At 44.3% G+C, this 21649-nt stretch overlaps 1 protein-coding gene across 4 annotated transcripts in view; it reads left to right on the plus strand.

Moving 5' to 3' along the window:
- LOC311053537 (uncharacterized protein) overlaps positions 1 to 20980 on the plus strand; it is a 122884-nt gene extending 101904 nt beyond the window's left edge. For 2 of the 4 annotated variants that reach the window (XM_084069136.1, XM_084069139.1), the window contains 3 exons: positions 3871 to 4008; positions 19176 to 19502; positions 20170 to 20980. In XM_084069136.1, the coding sequence (XP_083925262.1) occupies positions 3871 to 4008; positions 19176 to 19502; positions 20170 to 20619 (915 nt within the window). In that variant the 3' untranslated portion in view covers positions 20620 to 20980. The remainder of the gene's footprint in view (positions 1 to 3870; positions 4009 to 19175; positions 19503 to 20169) is intronic. The other 2 variants (XM_084069137.1, XM_084069138.1) reach the window with 2 other exon arrangements.
- Positions 20981 to 21649: the final 669 nt, after the last annotated feature.

Genomic DNA, 21649 nt, shown 5'->3' on the forward strand with positions numbered 1-21649 from the left:
GGCAGTAGAACATGACCTTTGGGCAGTAGAACATGACCTTGGGGCAGTAGAACATGACCTTGGGGCACTAGAACATGACCTTTGGGCAGTAGAACATGACCTTTGGGCAGTAGAACATGACCTTTGGGCAGTAGAACATGACCTTTGGGCAGTAGAACATGACCGTTGGGCAGTAGAACATGACGTTTGGGCAGTAGAACATGACCTTTGGGCAGTAGAACATGACTTTTGGGCAGTAGAACATGACCTTTGGGCAGTAGAACATGACCTTTGGGCAGTAGAACATGACCTTTGGGCAGTAGAACATGACCTTTGGGCAGTAGAACATGACCTTTGGGCAGTAGAACATGACCGTTGGGCAGTAGAACATGACCTTTGGGCAGTAGAACATGACTTTTGGGCAGTAGAACATGACCTTTGGGCAGTAGAACATGACCTTTGGGCAGTAGAACATGACCTGTACTTACTTGCCCGACGGGCGAGTTCCTCTGAGAGCTTAATGGTGTGTTAACCCCTGTGAGTGTTAATCTTATACTTGTTCCTTAATTTGATCCTTATTGGCCTGTGTCACAGTGTTAGATCATCCATCTGTTCCTTATTACCCTTAGTCACGTTGAACTCTGAGAGTGTACAAATGGAACCTGCCATTTTTAACATAAATCTTTTCTTCTGGGGGACCCTGGCACAAATCATTTTCAGATGGGGGTCCACGGCCATATATTAATTTGGGGGGGGGGGGGGGTCAGTAGTTTGAGAACTACTGATTTAGAAGGCATTTGTAGGATCGGCCTCGGGTCTTGATGGGTTAATAAAATGACACCTCTGAAATATATGGAGATCGGATAAAATGTCAAAGGTGACATTTGACATCGTTCAAGATCTCACCTGTTCTTCTGTCGTCTTGGTGTATTTGATTGAAACTAGTGTTGATTTTGACAGCAAATTTGTGTTTAGTTTTAGTCATAGTCTTTTGAATCAAATTCCATTTAGTTTTAGTCATATCTGAAATGTTTACGTTTTTGTCTAGTTTTAGTCGACTAAATATCATAAGATTATAAAATGTATTTTGCCTTGATGGTGTCGTAATGGCTGATTTTATACCTGGTTGCATGCTGAAAATAGACTATATCTACGCGTTGTGAGCTTGTAGATCTGCTATTTTTAGAGCGCAGCACCCGAGCGCAACCAAACATAAAATAACTTGTCTTTTAGTTGTACTGGATCTCTTCTCCACTCGTCCCTCCCTAACATTTTAGTCTGTTTTTATTTGTTGATGAAATTGTCAATATATTTAGTCTTAGTTTCAGTCATCATAGCTTACTTTTTATTTAGTTTTCGTCAGAGAGAAAAGGAAGTCGACGAACACTTTTCGTCGTAGTTCTAGTCGCCAAAATCAACACTGATTGAAACCTTTATTTATTCTTGAAAGGAGCATTGAGGTTTACCCTCATTTGCAATAGGCTCTATTCACAGCAGCCATATTATGAAGACATTCACAGGTGTTACCAATGATACTAATGAAGGCTCTGTTCCATTCTGGTCTAAACAGAGTCAGGGTGCTGAGATAGTGTGCATGTTGGCTCACTGGAAACACTCTGTTACACCAAGTGGGTCACAAGTTGGGGTCCAGGGACCCTCATGGGCTTCCAAATGGCCCCTTACAGGTGTGTAACGGGTCCATTTGGTTCCATTTGTACACTCTCAGAGTTATGGGCTGTCGTGGAAACCACTGTGCTACACTAAATGGAACAGAGCCTTCATTAGTATCATTGGTAACACCTGTGAAGGAAGTGATAATATGGCTGCTGTGCATAGAGCCTGTACTGTCGAGATCACACACACACACACACAACAATGAAGACTTATACAGATATAAAACGCAGAAACAACTAAATAAAACCATAACAGAAAGCTAGTAAGTTAAACACAATGACATAGTGAGGTAGGGCTATTTAAGAACAGGTTATGAGAGGTACACAGTAAATACAACAGTGTTAACTTAACACTGAGAGTGTACAGATGGATTCAAATACCACTGAGGATTTTACTGTGTAGAAAAAATACTTTATGAACAAAGCGAATGAGTCATGCAAATGTGGTTGGACTAGATATCAAAGAACATGTCATTAATGAGCCTTTTATAACCTCTCAGGTTGTTTAGACTGTGGTTTGGACCGACGTCAAGAGTAATGAGCAATGAGCCTCATGCAAACACCCTGACCTATCTGCTGCTGCAACACTATGACACACACACACACACACACACACACACACACACACACACACACCCTGACCTATCTGCTGCTGCAACACTATGACACACACACACACACACACACACACACACACACACACACACACACACACACACACACACACACACACACACACACACACACACACCCTGACCTATCTGCTGCTGAAACACTATGACACACATACACACACGCACGCACATGCTCACCGGCACATACATGCAAACACCCAGACACACGCACGCACGCACACACACACACACACACACACACACACACACACACACACACACACACACACACACACACACACACACACACACACACACACACACACACGTGCACGCAGGTACTATATACTGTACACACACATAGACACACATACTGTGCATGCACACAGTGACACACATAGACTCACAGGCACACACACACACACACACACACACACACACACACACACACACACACACACACACACACACACACACACGCAGTGAGACACAGGCAGTTCAACACACGTTTATCTGTTGAGTAAACACGCCGGACGAAAACTTCCGTAGCCCACAGGAGAAACATTAACAGTAGAACACACACACACGGACACACACACACGGACACACACACACACACACACACACACACACACACACACACACACACACACACACACACAGCCGTTGTTTTGTCATGGTCACCTGTGCAGTTATTTATTGTCAGCCCCGCCCCCTCAGGGATAGTATTCAAAAAGCTCAGGGAAAAAAAGAACATTTTAATTCCGGAGTTTTACTTATAACAGAGTATTTCTATATTGCAGTATTGATACTTTTACTTAAGTAAGAAATGTCAGTACTATTTCCACCACTGGTTATAAGTGTATTTACTTTATTTGTTTATTTGGACAGGACAGAGCATGTTAATGAACAGTATAGTAATGTAGTGTAAATACACCGCATTTAGCAGTGATGCAAATTCTCATCCGCAGTCACCACAAAAAAACATAGAACAGTGAACAACAAAATACATAACAAGACAACAGAGCGTACAGTAACACTTCATTAAAATCAACACCATATATAATACAATAAATTGCTTACGCTTCTTTTCTGTATGCACCAAATCTCTTTGCCTAAAAATAGCCAATCTCTAAGCTAAAAAAAAACACGTCACGTTGCGATGCGTTCTGTGCTTGTAGATCTGCTATTTTTGGTGATTGTTCCCCCCAGAATAGGCATGCATGCGGGGGTTCAAGTGGTTAACTTAAAAACTGCCTGGGGTGCACACAAAAGACAGAGTAGACCATTGGTTCTCAAAGTCCACTTTAACCCCATATTTTATACTTGCTATTCAAAAATAGCAGATATACAAGTAGATTTGCTATTTTTGAAAAATCTTATATTTTTTTGCAAATCTTTCAATATAATTATTTATACATTTTTTGTCCCTGACACAAAACCTTTTCAGATGGGGGGTCCACGGCCAAAATACATCAATCAATTTGGGGGTCCTTGACTGGAGTAGACGTTAAAATGACCCCAGAAGTGTTTTAAAGTGAAATAGCCCTTTAACTAGAATAACCCTCAACTAACCCTGAACACCTCCTGTCTGTGTCCACTAGGAGGCAGTGTTCATGGGCAACGGGGAGCAGTACATCTGGAAGCCTCCTGAGGACGATGACATCATCACCCTGCACCCCCCACCACACCTGCTGGGAGACACCGCTAAGGGGCTGCCCGCGCCCCCAACCGCCAAGGAGGTGAGAGAGAGAGCGCGTGCGTGTGCGTGTGCGTGTGCGTGTGTGTTTGAGACAGTCGATAGAATTAAGAATCAAGGGGGTTTATTTGTCACTCACTCATAAAGGTACAAACAGTGAAATAATGAAAAAGAAATTCAACAAATACATGTATCACAACTAAATAATAATAATTATTATTATTATATAAGAATAAATATAAGATTGAAAACCAGAAAGAAAGACACCGAGACACCAGTACAAGAGTCACATGCAAGAGTCACATTAGTCATTTAGTCATTAGAATGGCAAGTATGATTAAAAACCTCTTTAAGCCAGGTATGGTAAAATGTCTTTCATTAGCAACGGGGGATGTGCAGAATGGGTGGGGGGAGGGTGGATTTAGAAGCAAAATGTACACTTGAATGCATGTGGGAGAGAGACACGGAGGGAAAGAGATAAATGGTAAATAGTACCTTCATCCAAAGCGCTTTAAAATGTGCGTTACATTCACCCATTCACACACCGACGACGGAGGAAGCCATACAGGTACCAACCTGCTCATGAGGAGCAGTGTAGGGTTCAGTGTCTTGCTCAAGGACACTTCGGAGGGAGGGGGGGGGGGGGGTTGGAGTGGTGGTGACTCAAACGGAGGGCCGGCCCCCTCCAGGTGGGTTAAGTGCGTGGTGTTTACAGATGGGGCGTCTGCAGCGTCCACTTGATTGAGGCCCCTGCGTCATAACACAGGCTGCCCTGTGACCTGCCTGTCATACAAGCACTGCCCCAAGGGCCATGGGCTCTGGTTACCGTGCTGGAGGGAGTCTGCTTACTTACAGGCATCCTGCAGCCCTCTCCCTCCAGGGACGTCACAGGCTCTCAGAAGGTGGGGGGGATGGACTTTCGGTGGACTATACCCCTTATTTTACACTTGGGCTATTCAAAAATAGCAGATCTACAAGCTCATAGCGCGGCACTGTGCCGCGCTATGAGCTTGTAGATCTGCTATTTTTGAAAAAGCGTGAAAAACATTTGTAACTGTCAAATGTAAACAAATTCTGTATTTTCAAAATTGTGCATTTTTTGGGCGGATTTTTTTCGTGTTTTGCTTACTTTATTTCGGTTTTAGGGTTAGGGTTAGGTTATTCAATTCTTATTTTTGCTTGATTTTACCGATTTATTATCAACAAATATTTTAATTTTTTCAAAAAGTGGGGGGTATGAAATCAGGGATCTCTGAGAGTGAGGGTATCGCGGCGTACGCACAGTGAATGGCCGTGACGCCCCTGTCTCCCTCCTCCCCCTCCTTAAACCCTGACCTCATGTCCCTGGTGGAAAGGCAGTGGTGTAAAAAGTAAGCTGCAGAAAAAAAGTTCAGCTGTCCTCAACTTTTGTCGGTGCTCGTAATGATGCTGTGAATCGTCAATCATATCATCACTGTCAGGTGGAAAGACGCGTTTAATTTTGTATTTATTTTGTATTAATGCCCTGCTTCATCATACAAGAGTGTCAACACAAAAGTAGTGAAAATAGCAAAACGAAAGTCCTTGCTGTCGCCCAGTTCCCTGTTCTTTTTAATCCAAGCCTTTTTCCTTTATATTTTTCTCTGCGGTCGCTCCAACTAACTGTTTCACTGCTTTATGACGTCAACCAGTGTGTTGAGCAACAAATCAATGGTGACGCAGTGACAGTGAAGCTGACAACGCTTTGATAAGATAAGAGCTTTTATTGATCCCGCAGGGGGGGGGGGGGATATCTGATGGTGACTGGTGACTGTCGGCAAAGGAAGAACAGCAGTAAAGATACAGTTACGGGGTGAGACAACATACTGCAGATGAAGCACGGAGAAAGACATCACACTCAAAAGAAACACCATAAGCAATGGACACAATAATTATACTGCATTATACACCCTCAACAGTGCTTGTATAATGCAGGACAAAAGGACGGTTAGCATGTCAAATAGTGACCATAGGGGTCTTCAACAGGGTCCTAGGGGTCCTCACAGTTACTACAGCGGGGCCACCAAATCTTTGTGTGATAGGAACTTTTTTGAGTGGTGCCGAAGGCAACCACTCCTATATCTGGCTTTGTCTGTGTGTCCGTATGTATGTATATATGTATGTATGTATGTATGTATGTATGTATGTATGTCCGTGTGTCCACCAAGCTAACATTGGTCAAGCATCACGTGACACGTTACAATATGTTGAAAGGGTGTGCTTTGATTGGCTAGCGAGACGCATGACGAAATAGAGCCCTATAAATAGGTGTGTCACTTCGAAACATTGTTTACATGTTTCGAAGTGACATCAGTGCCATGATTGAACATGTTAGCCAAGCTAACATGTTCTAATCCTTAGATGTTCTAATCTAAGAATCAGAACATATCTAGAAAACTATGGTTAAAGATAGGGTAAGTGATTTCCTTTGGTTAAAATAGCACAGGTCTGCTGGCGGAGACTTTTGCTCCGAGGAGCACATTTTCTAGTCTGTTTTCTATGTCTGTCCACAAACATTGATGACAACATCAATACGGGGGTCAATACGGGGCTCATCAAGGCACCACTCACTTCACACAGGGTGTGATTTTTTTTTTACATTAACCACTGAACCCTAGCTTCTCTGTTCTGAGGGGAACTTTAGCCTAAAATAACAGATCTACAAGCTCACAACGCCTCGCGCTGCGAGGCGTTGTGAGCTTGTAGATCTGCTATTTTCGGCAAAGAGGTTTGGTGTGTGTGTGGGGGGGGGGGGGAACTGCAACGCAATCTTTTACAATATGTAGCGGGGGGTCCTGCTTCATCTCTCTTTTAGGGGTCCTCAGGCTGAAAAACACTGAAGACCTCTGGTCTATTGAATGAGCCGAGTGACCATAGTGTGCCTCCTTCTACATCTTCATAGCTACCGGCACAAACTTGTCTAAGAGGGTACGGACACACCAGACTTTGTGTCGGCCTACGAGGCCGTCTTTTTGCAATGGATTTCAATAACGGAGCGGTTTGTTGCTCTTGCGCAGCTTTACGCTTGTTGCGTTCTTTGCGTTTATGCGTTCTATTCTAAATGTGGTAGGGCGCCTCCAATAGAGAAAAAGTATATTTGAAGCAGATGCTCAAGACAGCTGCTTCTCACCCTCTGTCCGATCGGATGAGTCGACACTCCATTCGCGCACGCGAAGGCGTTTTTTTTTCCTGCGCGCATTCTTATTGAAATGCATTGACGGGGGCGTGTGCGTGTGTAGGCCCTGCCTTAATAAAGGTGGACTTTTATCAGTGCAGCATGTGGACAGAACGTGATTGGCCCTGTGTGGGGGACAGATTTGACCTATTGACCTATATATGAGAAGTCTGGACTCACCAATACTGTCACATCCCCCACACACACACATACACACACACACACACACACACACACACACACACACACACACACACACACACACACACACACACACACACACAATTCCCACATTCTTCATTCTCTGTTGGATGCAGTGTGACCCACTGAGCGAGTAAGGAATAGTTTAGTGTAGCGTGGTGAGGGAGGGCCTGTGAGGAGTTTAAGCTGAGCTGACACAATGGTCAGAAATACACTCACCGGACCGGCTATTATTATTATTAGCAGCGCTGGAAGACTCACAAGCATAGCGATACCATAACAGCCTATAAACTGTTACAAGTAAACACCTGCATTCAAGATTTGACTTGAGTAAAGGTACAAAAGTATTGGCGTCAGGATGCACTTAAGGTACAGAAAGTAAAATTACTCGTTTTGCAGAATGTCCCATTTCACAAGTTTTCAAAATGTATAAAAGAAATCTTTTGACAATCTACACACAGAACAACGTGAATTTTCAAATCGCCGAGCTACAAAACGGGTCATCCATCCATTTGTTCAGGGACGTGCACAGATAGACTCTAGGTGGTGCTAGAGCACCTGCCCTTTGCCCTCTTGACCAGAAGTGCCCTTTTGAAAAAAAGAGAAAAAAGTTTTTTTTTTTCAGTTTACAGCAGGGGTCTTCAACAGGGGTTCCGGGACCCCTAGGGGGTCCTCAGAGTTACTACAGGGGGTCCGCAAAATCTTTATGTGATATGATTTTTCTTTTTAACATAACCACTCGAAACCTAGCATCCCTTTTCTGAGGAGAACTTTAGCCAAAAATAGCAGATCTACAAGCTCACAACGCCTCGCGCTGCGAGGCGTTGTGGGCTTGTAGATCGGCTATTTTTGGCAAAGAGGTATAGGTGTAGAGGGAAAAAAGAGCAGACCAAGTCAACAAAAAAAAGTATGATTTACTTGAGCACCTGCCCCTCAAAATGTCTGTGCACGCCACTGCGATTTGTTCCTTATTTCCCTGAGTCATGTCTCAACTCTGAAGGCGCGTTCCCACCGAAAGATTAAAATATCTTCAGTTCCTTGAAACCATTTTAGCCGCGAACGTCGCCTCAGTTCAGTTTGGATTTTTCCATCTGGAGTGAAGATACTGAGGTGACGGTAAGCTTCGTTAGTGTACTGTAGGGTTACCGTATTATCACACCCCAAAACAGGGAAACTTAGATGAATACGCACCTCACACATTCATGCCACGCACCCATCATTCATGCACGTGTGTGTACGCACCATAGTCGTCGCAGACAGGCAACGATTGATTGACACGCATCAGCGTAGAATTCAGCGTTGTTCATGTTATATCAGTGGTTAGGTGAGCATGTAGCATGAGTCTAGAACATGATAAACGTCTATGCAACTGCTGAATACAACTATTATTATTTTAATTGTGGCGAAAAGCCGGGACGTCTGGTCACCCTATAGTACACTAGTGTCGCCTCGTTCTCGGCCGCTCAATGTGACGACGCGCCAAGTGGCGTCTTTGCATTGATTTTGTATGCAATCGCGCTCAAAACTAAAGTCCTTAAATTGTCACTTCACTCTCATGTGGGGACCCCCCCCTAAATCATGTGGGACCCCCCCCGCTCCAACCTCATGGTTCATTTATCAATGTTTTCCTTATTTCCCTGAGTCACATCCAAACCCTGAGAGTGTGTAAATGGAGCCAAATACACTTGGTTCCATGTGTACCCTTTCAGGGTTGGATGAACCCTGAGGATTCTACTGTGTAGCATCATTTATGTTGCACACAATTTACATTTAGATCTACAAGCTCATATGAGCTTGTAGATCTGCTATTTTTGAAAAAATCTTGAAAATTTGTGCACATCTTTTGAATATATATATTTTTAAAGTGAATATTTTTAACTCAAATCTTTGCTTCTGGGGGTTTTACAAATGTTTTCTAAATCCTAACAGTATGTTGCTATAATATCAGTGGTTCTCAAACTTTTTTGTATGTATTTTAGCTGCGGACCCCCATCTCCAAATATGTTATTCCAGGGACCCCCCAGATTCAAAGATTTGAGTTAAAAATGTATATATATATATTCAAAGATTTGCATACATTTTCACGATTATTTTCCAAAAATATCAGATCTACAAGCTCATAGCGCGGCACTCGGTGCCGCGCTATGAGCTTGTAGATCTGCTATTTTTTGAATAGCCTACTGGTGGTGAACCACCTGCATAAGTCATTATTATGATGATGTAATGCATAACTCTTAACATGGGAGCCAAGCTGCAGAGTAAAGCGGGGTGGCGGGGGTCCAGACGAAAAGGATTTAAAGCCCAGCGATTGGTTTCTTGTCTCCGCGGGCGTGTAAGCCCCTCCGCGCTGAGCCCCCCGGGCTGGGCTGCTGTACACGGGGATTAAGGGGTTAAGTCCGTGCTGTTTGCCCTCCTCCTCGGCCAGTTAGACTCCGCCTCTGTAAAATCAGACTGGCACTAGTACACACATAGTGCACACACACACACACACACACACACACACACACACACACACACACACACACACACACACACACACACACACACACACACACACACACACACACACACACACACACACACACACACACACAGCAGCTGGCCCACTGTCTACACTGCAATCTACAATCTGTCTCTTTCACAATTTCTCCCTCCCTATCGCCCCCCCCCCCCTCTCTCTCTCTCTCTCTCTCTCTCTCTGTCTCTCTCTCTCCTCTCTCTCTCTCTCTCTCTCTCTCTGTCTCTCTCTCTCTCTCTCTCTCTCTCTCTCTCTCTCTCTCTCTCTCTCTCTCTCTCTCTCTCTCTCTCTCTCTCTCTCTCTCTCTCTCTCTCTCTCTCTCTCTCTCTCTCTCTCTCTGTCTCTCTCTCTCTCTCTCTCCTCTCTCTCTCTCTCTGTCTCTCTCTCTCTCTCTCTCTCTCTCGCTTTCTCTCTCTCTCTCTCTCTCTCTCTCTCTCTCTCTCTCTCTCTCTCTCTCTCTCTCTCTCTCTCTCTCTCTCTCTGTCAGTCAATTCAGTTCAATTAAATTCCATTCATAGGGTCTTTATTGGCATGGGGGGGGGGGGGGGGAACGTACCTTTACATTACCAAGCGTGTGAAAAAGAAAGTCACAGCTAAGAAGTGTATGTACAAATATATTAGGTAGACAACTTTAAATATATATATATATATATATAAACCGAACAATTGTGCTTGCAACAAAACCGTTTTAGAGACGGCTGCAGCGGTCTAGACTGTCCAGAATTCAACATTTACTTGAGTAAAAGTACAAAAGTATTGGCATCAAAATATACTTAATGTACCAAAAGTAAAAGTACTAAAATATTTGAAAATAGCAGATCTACAAGCTCACAACGCGCCGCGATGCGACGCGCTGTGAGCTTGTAGATCAGCTATTTTCAAATAGCCTAGGTATAAAATAGGGCTAAAGTGGTTAATGTATGTTTTATCATATAATAATTTATATCTGAAAAGTAACTAGTAAATAAAGTTTTCAAATAGTTGTAGTGGAGTAAAAGTACAATATTTGCCTCTGAGATGTACAGTAGTTGAGTAGAAGTAAAAGTATTGGAAATTGGTAATACTCCAGTAAAGTAAAAGTATACCTCAAAATTGTACTTAAGTACAGCACCTGAGTAAATGTACTTAGTTACTTTACACCACTGCAGACCGTGCCATTTGGGGTTAATGGTTGCAGGTGGTTGCATTTAGTGTGGACTGGCCTTTAGATAATATACAGTACGTAGAGATAAGTAAAGAAAACCTATCTCTATTTACGTCAATACACTACATTGCAGGAATACTCTCTCTATCTCTCTCTCTCTCTCTCTCTCTCTCTCCCCCATAGTTGCACACATCTATATAGGAAAGGTTAGCTTGGTATAAACTCTCTCTCTCTCTCTCTCGCTCTCTCGCTCTCTCTCTCTCTCTCTCTCTCTCTCTCTCTCTCTCTCTCTCTCTCTCTCTCTCTCTGTGTGTCCTAACATGCCCATATGTATCCTCTGGAGTTTGTCAGTTTCACCCGTAAAAAAAGGTGTTGATTTTCCACTCCAAAGCACCCCTTTCTCTCTCTCTCTCGCTCTCTCTCTCTCTCTCTCTCTCTCTCCTACTCCTCCCCCCTCCTCCCCGCCACACTATAAGGAGGCGCTGCCTCCAGTCAGCCAATCAGGTTGTGCGAGGCACGCCTCACTCACTCACTCGCTCACTCGCTCTCTGGCTGAAACGGACCACTTCACTCCAAAAAGAAAAGGAGAAGAAAAAGAAGGAAAAAAAAAACACTCTTGGAAACTGGGGTGCATATTTGTTGCTATTCATGAATTGATCGCACACAGATGCGTCACACACACACATACGCACACACACACACACACACACACACACACACACACACACACACACACACACACACACACACACACACACACACACACACACACACACACACACACACACACACACACACACACACACACACACACACACACACACACACGTTGTGTGGGCCGTGAGGATGATGCAAGTGGGCCTCATAATGACTGGCAAAAAACATACGTTTTTATTGATAATATAATATAAACATAAATATCGTCATATGTCCAAAACTGTTACTTTTCAGGGTTCAAATTTAAAAACAGCAAAAGTAGCAGATCTACTTTTGACGTTTTTGTGACGCTGTAGTATGATCAAGTAGGGCGTTAGTTTATGAAAACAAACATTTGAACATGGAGATAAGAGGTTCCTGCCCGACAGGAAGTTTGTACTTTTAATATCAAGTTAAAGTTTCAATACAGAGACTTTTACTGTAACAACACGCTATGTTTGTGTTGTGTTCACTCTACTGTGACTTCTTCACCACTGAGAGAGAGAGAGAGAGAGAGAGAGAGAGAGAAAGAGAGAAAAGGAGAGAGAGACAGAGAGACAGAGAAACAGAGAGAGAGAGGGGAGGGGAAATGAAAACATACAGTGCTGCTTGCTCGCTCGCTCGCTCCGGCTTCCTCAACAGCTGCAGCTCAGTTTTGAAATCCCCACCGTCTTGTGACTTCCTTCCTCTGTTGCACAGAGCTGCAAGCACTCTGCACACACACACACACACACACACACACACACACACACACACAGGCGCGCGCGCACACGCTTTGTGGCGTGTGCACTTTCGTAGCACAGGCCGGGGTCTTTGTTTATCCAAAAAGGTCACACAAGAGATTTGTGGGGGGCAGGGCATATGTGTGGCTTGAGGTCTGTCGAGAGAGAGAGAGAGAGAGAGAGAGAGAGAGAGGTTGAGGGGGAGAGAGGGAGGAAGTGAGAGAGGGGGGGCTGTATATATATTCTTTAAATAAGATAATGTGTATATATAACATTAACATAGAGAGAAAGAATAACTTCAATGGCTTAAAGGGCAAGACCACTTTGGTAGAGGTGTGGGTTGTGTATTGACCTTGCCATGATGTAACTCCAAAGGTGGGCAAGAAATAAGAAATAATTGCTCCATTGATTAGAAATTGATAATTCAAAATATGCTCCTCATTGACTTACATTGTACAGTAAAACAGCTCTCAAAGTCACTCTTTTAGCACAAAAACGAACGCAAACATGGCTGATTCAGACAATATAGAACATCACCAAACCCAGTACTGTTTTTTTTTTTAAAGGTAACTACACAACCCAAACCTCTACCAAAGTGGTCTTACCCTTTAATCACAATGTTGCACGCTTTCCTCTCGGCCTGTATTTGTCAATGAGTTAACGAGGCGGCGTAACCTGTGTGGTTTAAAGGTATAGTCTGTGTGGTTTAAAGGTATAGTCTGTGTGGTTTAAAGGTATAGTCTGTGTGGTTTAAAGGTATAGTCTGTGTGGTTTAAAGGTACAGTCTGTGTGGTTTAAAGGTATAGTCTGTGTGGTTTAAAGTAGGGTTGTCCGATATTGGCTTTTTTACCGATAACCGATATACCGATATTGTCCAACTCTTAATTACCGATACCGATATCAACCGATACCGATATATGCGGGGATTATTGTGATTAGGGTAAGCTCAAATTTCATATCACACATACCATATACAGTAAGAACTCCTGTAACTTATTTATAAAGCAAAAAAAAAAAAAATGTTTTTTTTTTTTCAAAAACCGATACCGATATTTTCCCGATATCAATTTTTATGCTAATATCGGCCGATAATATCGGGAGGCCGATAATATCGGACATCCCTAGTTTAAAGGTATAGTCTGTGTGGTTTAAAGGTATAGTCTGTGTGGTTTAAAGGTACAGTCTGTGTGGTTTAAAGGTATAGTCTGTGTGGTTTAAAGGTATCGACCAGCTCAAAGACAAGCTGCACCCAAACCCTCTGAAGCTCAGACTCAGGTTACACGTTATGGGGAACTGAACAGAAACACTGCATGCTAATCTGTGTGCATGAGGGTGTGTGTGTGTGTGTGTGTGTGTGTGTGTGTGTGTGTGTGTGTGTGTGTGTGTGTGTGTGTGTGTGTGTGTGTGTGTGTGTGTGTGTGTGTGTGTGTGTGTGTGTGTGTGTGTGTGTGTGTGTGTGAGTGTGTGCGCGCGTGCGTGCGTGCGTGTGTGCGTGTGTGTGTGTGTGTGTGTGTGTGAAAAACAGAGACAGAGGGAAAGAGCATGTGTGCTAGAGAAAGAGAGTGACAGGGACAGACAGACAGACAGACAGACAGACAGACAGTATTTGACCAGGCTGTCTCACAGCATCAGAGCAGAGCATGATGCCACTGGGTTGGCGTGTCACACGGAAGACAAACACCGATCAGGCTCGACAACGGCCCACAATCCTTTGCATGCGCGCGGGCCGGGCGCTCCCCTTATGGAATTTTGACACAGAAATGCTAGAGAGGTCAGGGTGTCATCGCTTAGGCCGTATTCCCTCAACCCCCTCCCCTCCCCTACCCTACCCCCCCCCCCCCCCCCCCCCACAAGAATCTACGCATGCCTTTCAGTTGTGAGCGCTACATGTCAAATCTGAAAGAGCTTCGGTACACACGCACCCGCGCGCACGCACGCATGCACCCGCGCACACATGCACGTACACACATACAGTACAGATGCCTATGTAGTTTCTGACGTTTTAACATGTCATCCCTAGTAGAGGTGGAAGAAGTAGCTACTCTGATTATTGGTACGTGAAAAGAAAAGTAGCATTACATCACATAAGTACAACACAGTACATATGTACGGAGCAAACAAACTGCCAAATAAGCATCGACACATTGAAAGTAGCAGATCTACAAGTTCACAATGCGACGCATTGAGAGCTTGTGGATCGGCTATTTTCAAATGGCCGAAATGCATATACAGTAGGGTTGAAGTGGTTACTGTATGTGTTGTAATAATAATCAAAATCTCTGTTAATCAAATGAACAACTATAATGAGTGTAGTGGAGTAAACGTATAATAATTGCCTCTGAGACGTAGTGGAGTAGAAGTGAAAGTACTGAAGATTTGTGCTTATAACTACAGTACTTGAGTAAATGTACTTAGTTACTTTCCACCACTGGTGTGCAGGCTGTTTATGGTGAAATGTTAACAGGTCTGTCCAGTCAGTGCATTAGGTAACCCTGCCTGTCTCTCTCTCTCTCTCTCTCTCTCTCTCTCGGCTCAGAGCCCTGAACACGCTGATAACATAGTTTACTCTGTCTTATCCCGGCCCGGTCAAAATAGGTCAGGTTACAGCACAGAGCAGGCTCTGTCAACACATGTGCACACGCACGCGCACGCACACACAAACACACACATGTTTTTTTTTATTACTATACTTGTGAGGACATCAACACCAACACTGGACTCTTTTAAAGCTGCCTTGAAAAGACACTTATTCTCTCAGGCTTTGTTGTTTTGTTTGTTTGTCTGTTTGTTGTTCATTGTTTTTATGTAAAGCGTCCTTGGGTTTATGAAAAGCACTATATGAATTCAAGCTATTATTGTTATTAATATCAACATTTTAGGACGGCCACTTTCATCCATTTTTAAACCTACTGTATAAGCCTAAAGCCTGATTTAGTTTTTATACTTAGTTACAAATCAGGGGTATAACTCCCAGTGGTGTGCACAGACATTTTGAGGGGCAGGTGCTCAAGTAAATTATCATTTTTTGTTTACTTGGTCTGCTCTTTTTTCCCTCTACACCTATACTTCTTTGCCAAAAATAGCCGATCTACAAGCCCACAACGCCTCGCGCTGCGAGGCGTTGTGGGCTTGTAGATCGGCTATTTTTGGCTAAAGTTTTCCTCAGAAAAGGGATGCTAGGTTTCAAGTGGTTATGGTAAAAAGAAAAATCATATCACATAAAGATTTGGCGGACCCCCTGTAGTAACTCTGAGGACCCCCTAGGGGTCCCGGACCCCCTGTTGAAGACCCCTGCTGTAAACTGAAAAAAAAAAAGAAAACTTTTTTTTTTTTCAAAAGGGCACTTCTGGTCAAGAGGGCAAAGGGCAGGTGTTCTAGAACCACCTAGAGTCTATCTGTGCACGTCCCTGATAACTCCAACCCTCCAACCCCATAAACCGAACGTCTGAATGTCCTAATCCTAAACCCCGGGAAACCCAACCCAACCTGACCTGAACTGAACTGAAGCAGGAAAGCTGTCCTCAAACGACGTCTGTTCCACAGAGTCGACTGTACTCCTATAGGAACATATGGTCCTCACAAGTGTAGTGATACAAGTCTGAACACACCCACCCACACACACACACGCACGCGCGCCAGTATATGCATTCATTTGGGCACAGCGAGTTTAGCAGTGGTATATAATTAGGCTCATTGCATCCATATTGTCCCCAGATGCCTTGTATACGTGCAGACACACACACACGCCCCCCCCCCCCCCACACACACACACACACACACACACACACACACACATATAGAGGACAGTCTGTACATTCATATCTCTCCCTAAGGGCTCTGAAACGCGACACCTCAAGGCCGGAGACACACCCACGCAGGACACATCAGCCAATCGTGACGCTTGTATCCCGACATAGTTGTTGCACACATGCATGTGTCTGTTATAGCCATAGGCAGCAGTGGCGGAAAAAGTACTCAAATGTTTTAGTTAAGTAAAAGTATCAATGTAGAAACACTTGAGCACTTAATGTACCAAAAGCAGAAAGCACTCATTATGCAGAATGTCCCATTTCACAAGTTTTCAAATGTATGTAGCAACAAACATATATAGGGCTGAAGTGATTAGTGTATGTTTTGTATTAATAATCAAAATCTACAAAGTAACTAGTAACTAATGTTTTCAAATAATTGTAGTGGAGTAAAAGTACAATATTTGCCTCTGAAATGTAGTGGAGTAGAAGCAAAAGTACTGGAAAAGTAAAAAATACCTCAACATTTTACTTAAGTACAGTAGTTGAGTAAATGTACTTAGTTACTTTACACCACTGGCCATGGCACTTTTGAACATTTAAATATCAGCTATAGGATACTGTCACTGTCGGTGTGAGACACGAAAACACAGAGAGAGAGACCCGAATGCAGAGATGCAGACACAGGGGATTGCAGGTTAGGGTACTTTACTCTGTAAACTGACACAAAAGAGGCATTTACATGACCTGGCACGACACGAGGAGGAGACAGACCAGGACTCGGATGCACTCACATCGTGAGTGACACAGGTTTACAACACCGCAAAGAACACAGCAAACACAGCAAACACAGCTGGGCACGTCAGTGTTGGTTTTGACAGCAAATTTTGATTTAGTTTTAGTCATAGTCTTTTGAATAAAATTCCATTTAGTTTTATTCATATTTTAGTCATCTGAAATGTTTTAGTTTGTGTCTAGTTTTAGTCGACTAAATCATTGGTTCTCAAAGTGGGGTCCGGGGACCCCCATTGGTACTTGAGGGGGTTCCAGGGGGTCCCCAGCTAAATGATGGACAGGGACCAAATGGACCCTTATGGGTCTGTAACTCTCAGAGTTACATTAACATTGATTTTACAATATGAATTAGGGTCCCAGCGACATACATGCCATTAAATGGGGGTCCGTAGCCGAATGCATGTCAAACTGAGGGTCCTTAAAATTAAAATGGTTGAAATCACTGCTAGAGAGCCGTAAAAATCTTCTATTATGGGGGGTCCCTGGCTTATCTTTTCAAATGGGGGTCCGCGGTCTAATAAGTGTCTATTTGGGGGTCCTTGGCACGAAAACGTTTGAGAACCACTGGACTAAATATCATCAGATTATAGTCGACCAAATCTACAGTTGATTTAGTCGACTAAAAGGCGGTGCCTTGATGGCATCGTAATGGCTGATTTTACACTTGGTTTATAGCAGATCTACAAGCTCGCGGTGTGAGCTTGTAGATCTGCTATTTTCAGAGCACTACGCCCGAGCGCCAGTACTGTATATACATTCATTTGGGCATAGCAAGTTTAGCAGTGGTATATAATTAGGCTCATTGCATCCATATTGTCCCCAGATGCCTTGTATACGTGCAGACACATACACACCCACACCCACACACACACCCACCCACACACACACACCTACCCACACACACACACACCCACCCACACCAACCCACACACCCACCCACACACACACACATATAGAAGACAGTATGTACATTCACATCTCTGCCTAAGGGCTCTGAAACAGGACCCACACAGGACCCGCATCAGCCAATCATGACGGTCGTATCCCGACATAGTTGTTGCACACATGCATGTGTCTACAGAGCAGGGGTCTTCAACAGGGGGTCCGGGACCCCTAGGGGGTCCTCAGAGTTACTACAGGGGGTCCGCCAAATCTTTGTGTGAAATGATTTTTTTTTTTACCTTAACCACTTGAACCCTAGCATCCCTATTCCGAGGTGAACTTTAGCCAAAAATAGCAGATCTACAAGCTCACAACGCCTCGCGCTGCGAGGCGTTGTGAGCTTGTAGATCGGCTATTTTTGGCAAAGAGATATAGGTGTAGAGGGGAAAAAAGAGCAGACCACGTAAACAAAAAAGTTGAATCTGAAACACAATTTTATACAATATGTAGAGGGGGGTCCCTGCTTCATCTCTGTCTCGGCTAAGGGGTCCTTGGCCTGAAAAGGTTATAGACCCCTGCTATAGAGCACCGAAGTCTGACGTAATTTACACATCCTACCTGGTTTGCGGTCCCCCCCCCCCCCCCCCCCCCCGTTCTGAATTCCCATAGACGTCTTTATTATCGCGTCAAATAAGAACTGTGTTCCAAAAATAAACAAATGACTGACGGTGAGAAAACGATAATGTTACTTCCGCCGAATTAGTTAAATTTTCGCCAGAAACAGACTGTTTCAAATATAAGTGACTGACTATCATAAACGATACAGAACCTCCTCCCTGACAATATCACCGAGACAGTTTGGTTTTTTTTGGACCGCAATTCTTATATGAGACGATTCTATGATGACCCAATGTTATTCTCCATAGAGACATTACTTTACGAACCAGGTGATGAACGAGTGACGTCAGGACTTCTGTACTCTACAATAGCCATAGGCAGTGGTGGAAAAAGTACTCAAATGTTTTACTCCATTTTTAACATGTTAGATTCATCAAAAACACCCGTCCTTGGTTCTGGTGACTCACCCGGCCCTCCTAATACGTGAGGGGGCCGTGTTTTTTCGATTACTTTTTTCATTTATTTTTAATATTTTTTGGGGAAAATGAAAAAAATTCAATACAATAAAAAAATAAAATATTTTTATACGTTCTCATTGTGTGTGTGTGTGTGTGTGTGTGTGTGTGTGTGTGTGTGTGTGTGTGTGTGTGTGTGTGCGCGTGCGCGTGCGTGTGCGTGTGTGTGTGTGTCAGATCGCAGACACCTACTCCACTGTGTGCAAATCCCTAAAGAAGAAACCGCCCGGCGACTACAACGGAGCCAAGACCCTCCCTCGCTCCTTCGGAACCGAGAGCAGGGGAGCCCGGGGTGGGGGCCGCGGAGGTCGAGGAGGAGGAGGGGTCCACCAGGCCCAGGCCCGCTCCCACGAGGAGCCGTGCTACCAGCCCGCCGGGGGGGACAGGTCCTGGCATGTGAGCGCCGCTTCGCCCGCGCCCGCCGAGCCCGCCACCGACCCCGCCTACGCCACCATCGACCCCCACCGGAAGCAGCGGGAGCAGCAGCAGCCAGTAGTGGAAAAAGTACTCACACTTTTTTTACTTAAGTAAAAGTATCAGTATGGCAATGTAGGAATAATCCACGTTACAAGTAAAAGTCCGGAAATTCAAAATGTACTTGAGTAAACGTACAAAAGTATTGGCATCACAATGTACTTAAAGGTAGGGTAAGTGATTTTCTTTGGTTAAAATAAGTGTTAAATAGCTCTATATAGTACTCATTGCTATAGAGCGTTTGTTCAGTAAAAGGAGTCTCCTTGTCTCTCCAGCTCTTTATTAAACAGAAAATACATTTTCGTTTCAGTTTCATTTCCAATTTTATCCAACCAGGACAGAGAACTCAATCAGGATACAGATTAAACAAGTGAAATTGGAAGTGATGACACTAAGAAATGACCAGACAAAATTGGAACTGGAACACTATACAAATTAAGCTTAAAAATAGGTACTTTGTCCTGATTGGCTGAGATTTTGACACCTACCGAAAAAAGTATTTTCTGTTTATTAAAGAGCTGGAGAGACAGGGAGACTCCTGTTACTGAACAAACACTCTATAGCAATGATTACTATCATAATATAGTATTTTAACCTTTTAACAAAATACTTTTTGTTTTAACCAAAAAATATCACTTACCCTACCTTAAGTACAGTATTTGAGTAAATGTACTTAGTTACTTTACCCCACTGCCAGCAGCAGCAGCAGCAGCAGCAGCAGCAGCAGCAGCAGCAGGCGCAGGCGCCCGGAGACGCCGGTAACGGCAACTCCGGCCAGGTGGTGGCGCTGTCCGGAGTTGCCACGCTGAAGAGGAAGAAGCAGCCGCAGCCTCCACCAAAACCTTCGCCTCAGCAGCTACAGCAGCTACAACAACAACAACAGCAGCTACAACAGCAACAACAGGCGCCTCAAGGGGGGGGGCCGCCGCCAGGCTCCTCCTCGGGACGTCCCGGACCCCCGGCCCCACCGCCTCCGCCCCCACTGCCCCCGCCCCCACCACCGGCGAGGAGGGCCCTGCCCGGCCGCGACGAGAACTTTTACGAGACCATCGGCGACGCCAAGCAGGGTGGGGGGGCCAGCAGCTCTGGGACCACCACCATCTTCACCTTCAACGACGGGATGGAAATGTACGTCACCGGGCTGTGAGCCCAGTCCGTCCGGCCCCCCGCGGGACTCGAACCCCCGGGGGGGGACTCGTCGCCGCGCCGGATGCCACGCTGAGAAGCGGGCATACCGCTGACGATGGCGGTTATGGAGCAAGTGGTTCTCAAAGTGGGGGGTCCAGGGACCCCCTCATTCAGGGTCCAAATGGACCGGTAACTCTGAGAGCGTACGAATGGAATCAAACCCGGACCCGCTGTGGGTCCACTTCAGAATCACCTGTATTGTCACGCAAAAAGAAGTGGGTTTTGTGAGTGCGCTCCATCATTTAGAGGTTTTAGAGGTATAGGGCATCATTTATAGGTTTTAGAGGTATAGGTTATCATTTATAGGTTTTAGAGGTATAGGGTATCATTTAGAGGTTTTAGAGGTATAGGGCATCATTTAGAGGTTTTAGAGGTATAGGGCATCATTTAGAGGTTTTAGAGGTATAGGGCATCATTTATAGGTTTTAGAGGTATAGGGCATCATTTATAGGTTTTAGAGGTATAGGGTATCATTTATAGGTTTTAGAGGTATAGGGTATCATTTAGAGGTTTTAGAGGTATAGGGTATCATTTAGAGGTTTTAGAGGTATAGGGCATCATTTAGAGGTTTTAGAGGTATAGGGCATCATTTATAGGTTTTAGAGGTATAGGGCATCATTTATAGGTTTTAGAGGTATAGGGTATCATTTAGAGGTTTTAGAGGTATAGGGCATCATTTAGAGGTTTTAGAGGTATAGGGTTAGAGCAGGAGAGGTGAGAAGAAACAAGAAAAGAACACAGGACACAAACAGGTCAAACAATCAAAGACATACATACTATATATATACAGATAGTGTGTGTAGGAGCAGGCATGTATAGGCAATGTTTAGTGCAGGTGTGTAGGCTACATAACATGCCGCCCATGAGGCCAGGTTAAAGGACGTAGCGTCAGGTACAGTGTTCCTAATAAGCTGCAGTTCAATAGGCCAGTTCGTGCAACAAGGGAAGGTGCTAACAACATGTTCACATAGCTATAATACACCTCAGGT

The sequence above is a fragment of the Gymnoscopelus microlampas genome, assembly GCF_963454915.1.
Source record: "Gymnoscopelus microlampas genome assembly, chromosome: 10".
In the NCBI taxonomy this organism is placed as follows: Eukaryota; Metazoa; Chordata; class Actinopteri; order Myctophiformes; family Myctophidae; genus Gymnoscopelus; species Gymnoscopelus microlampas.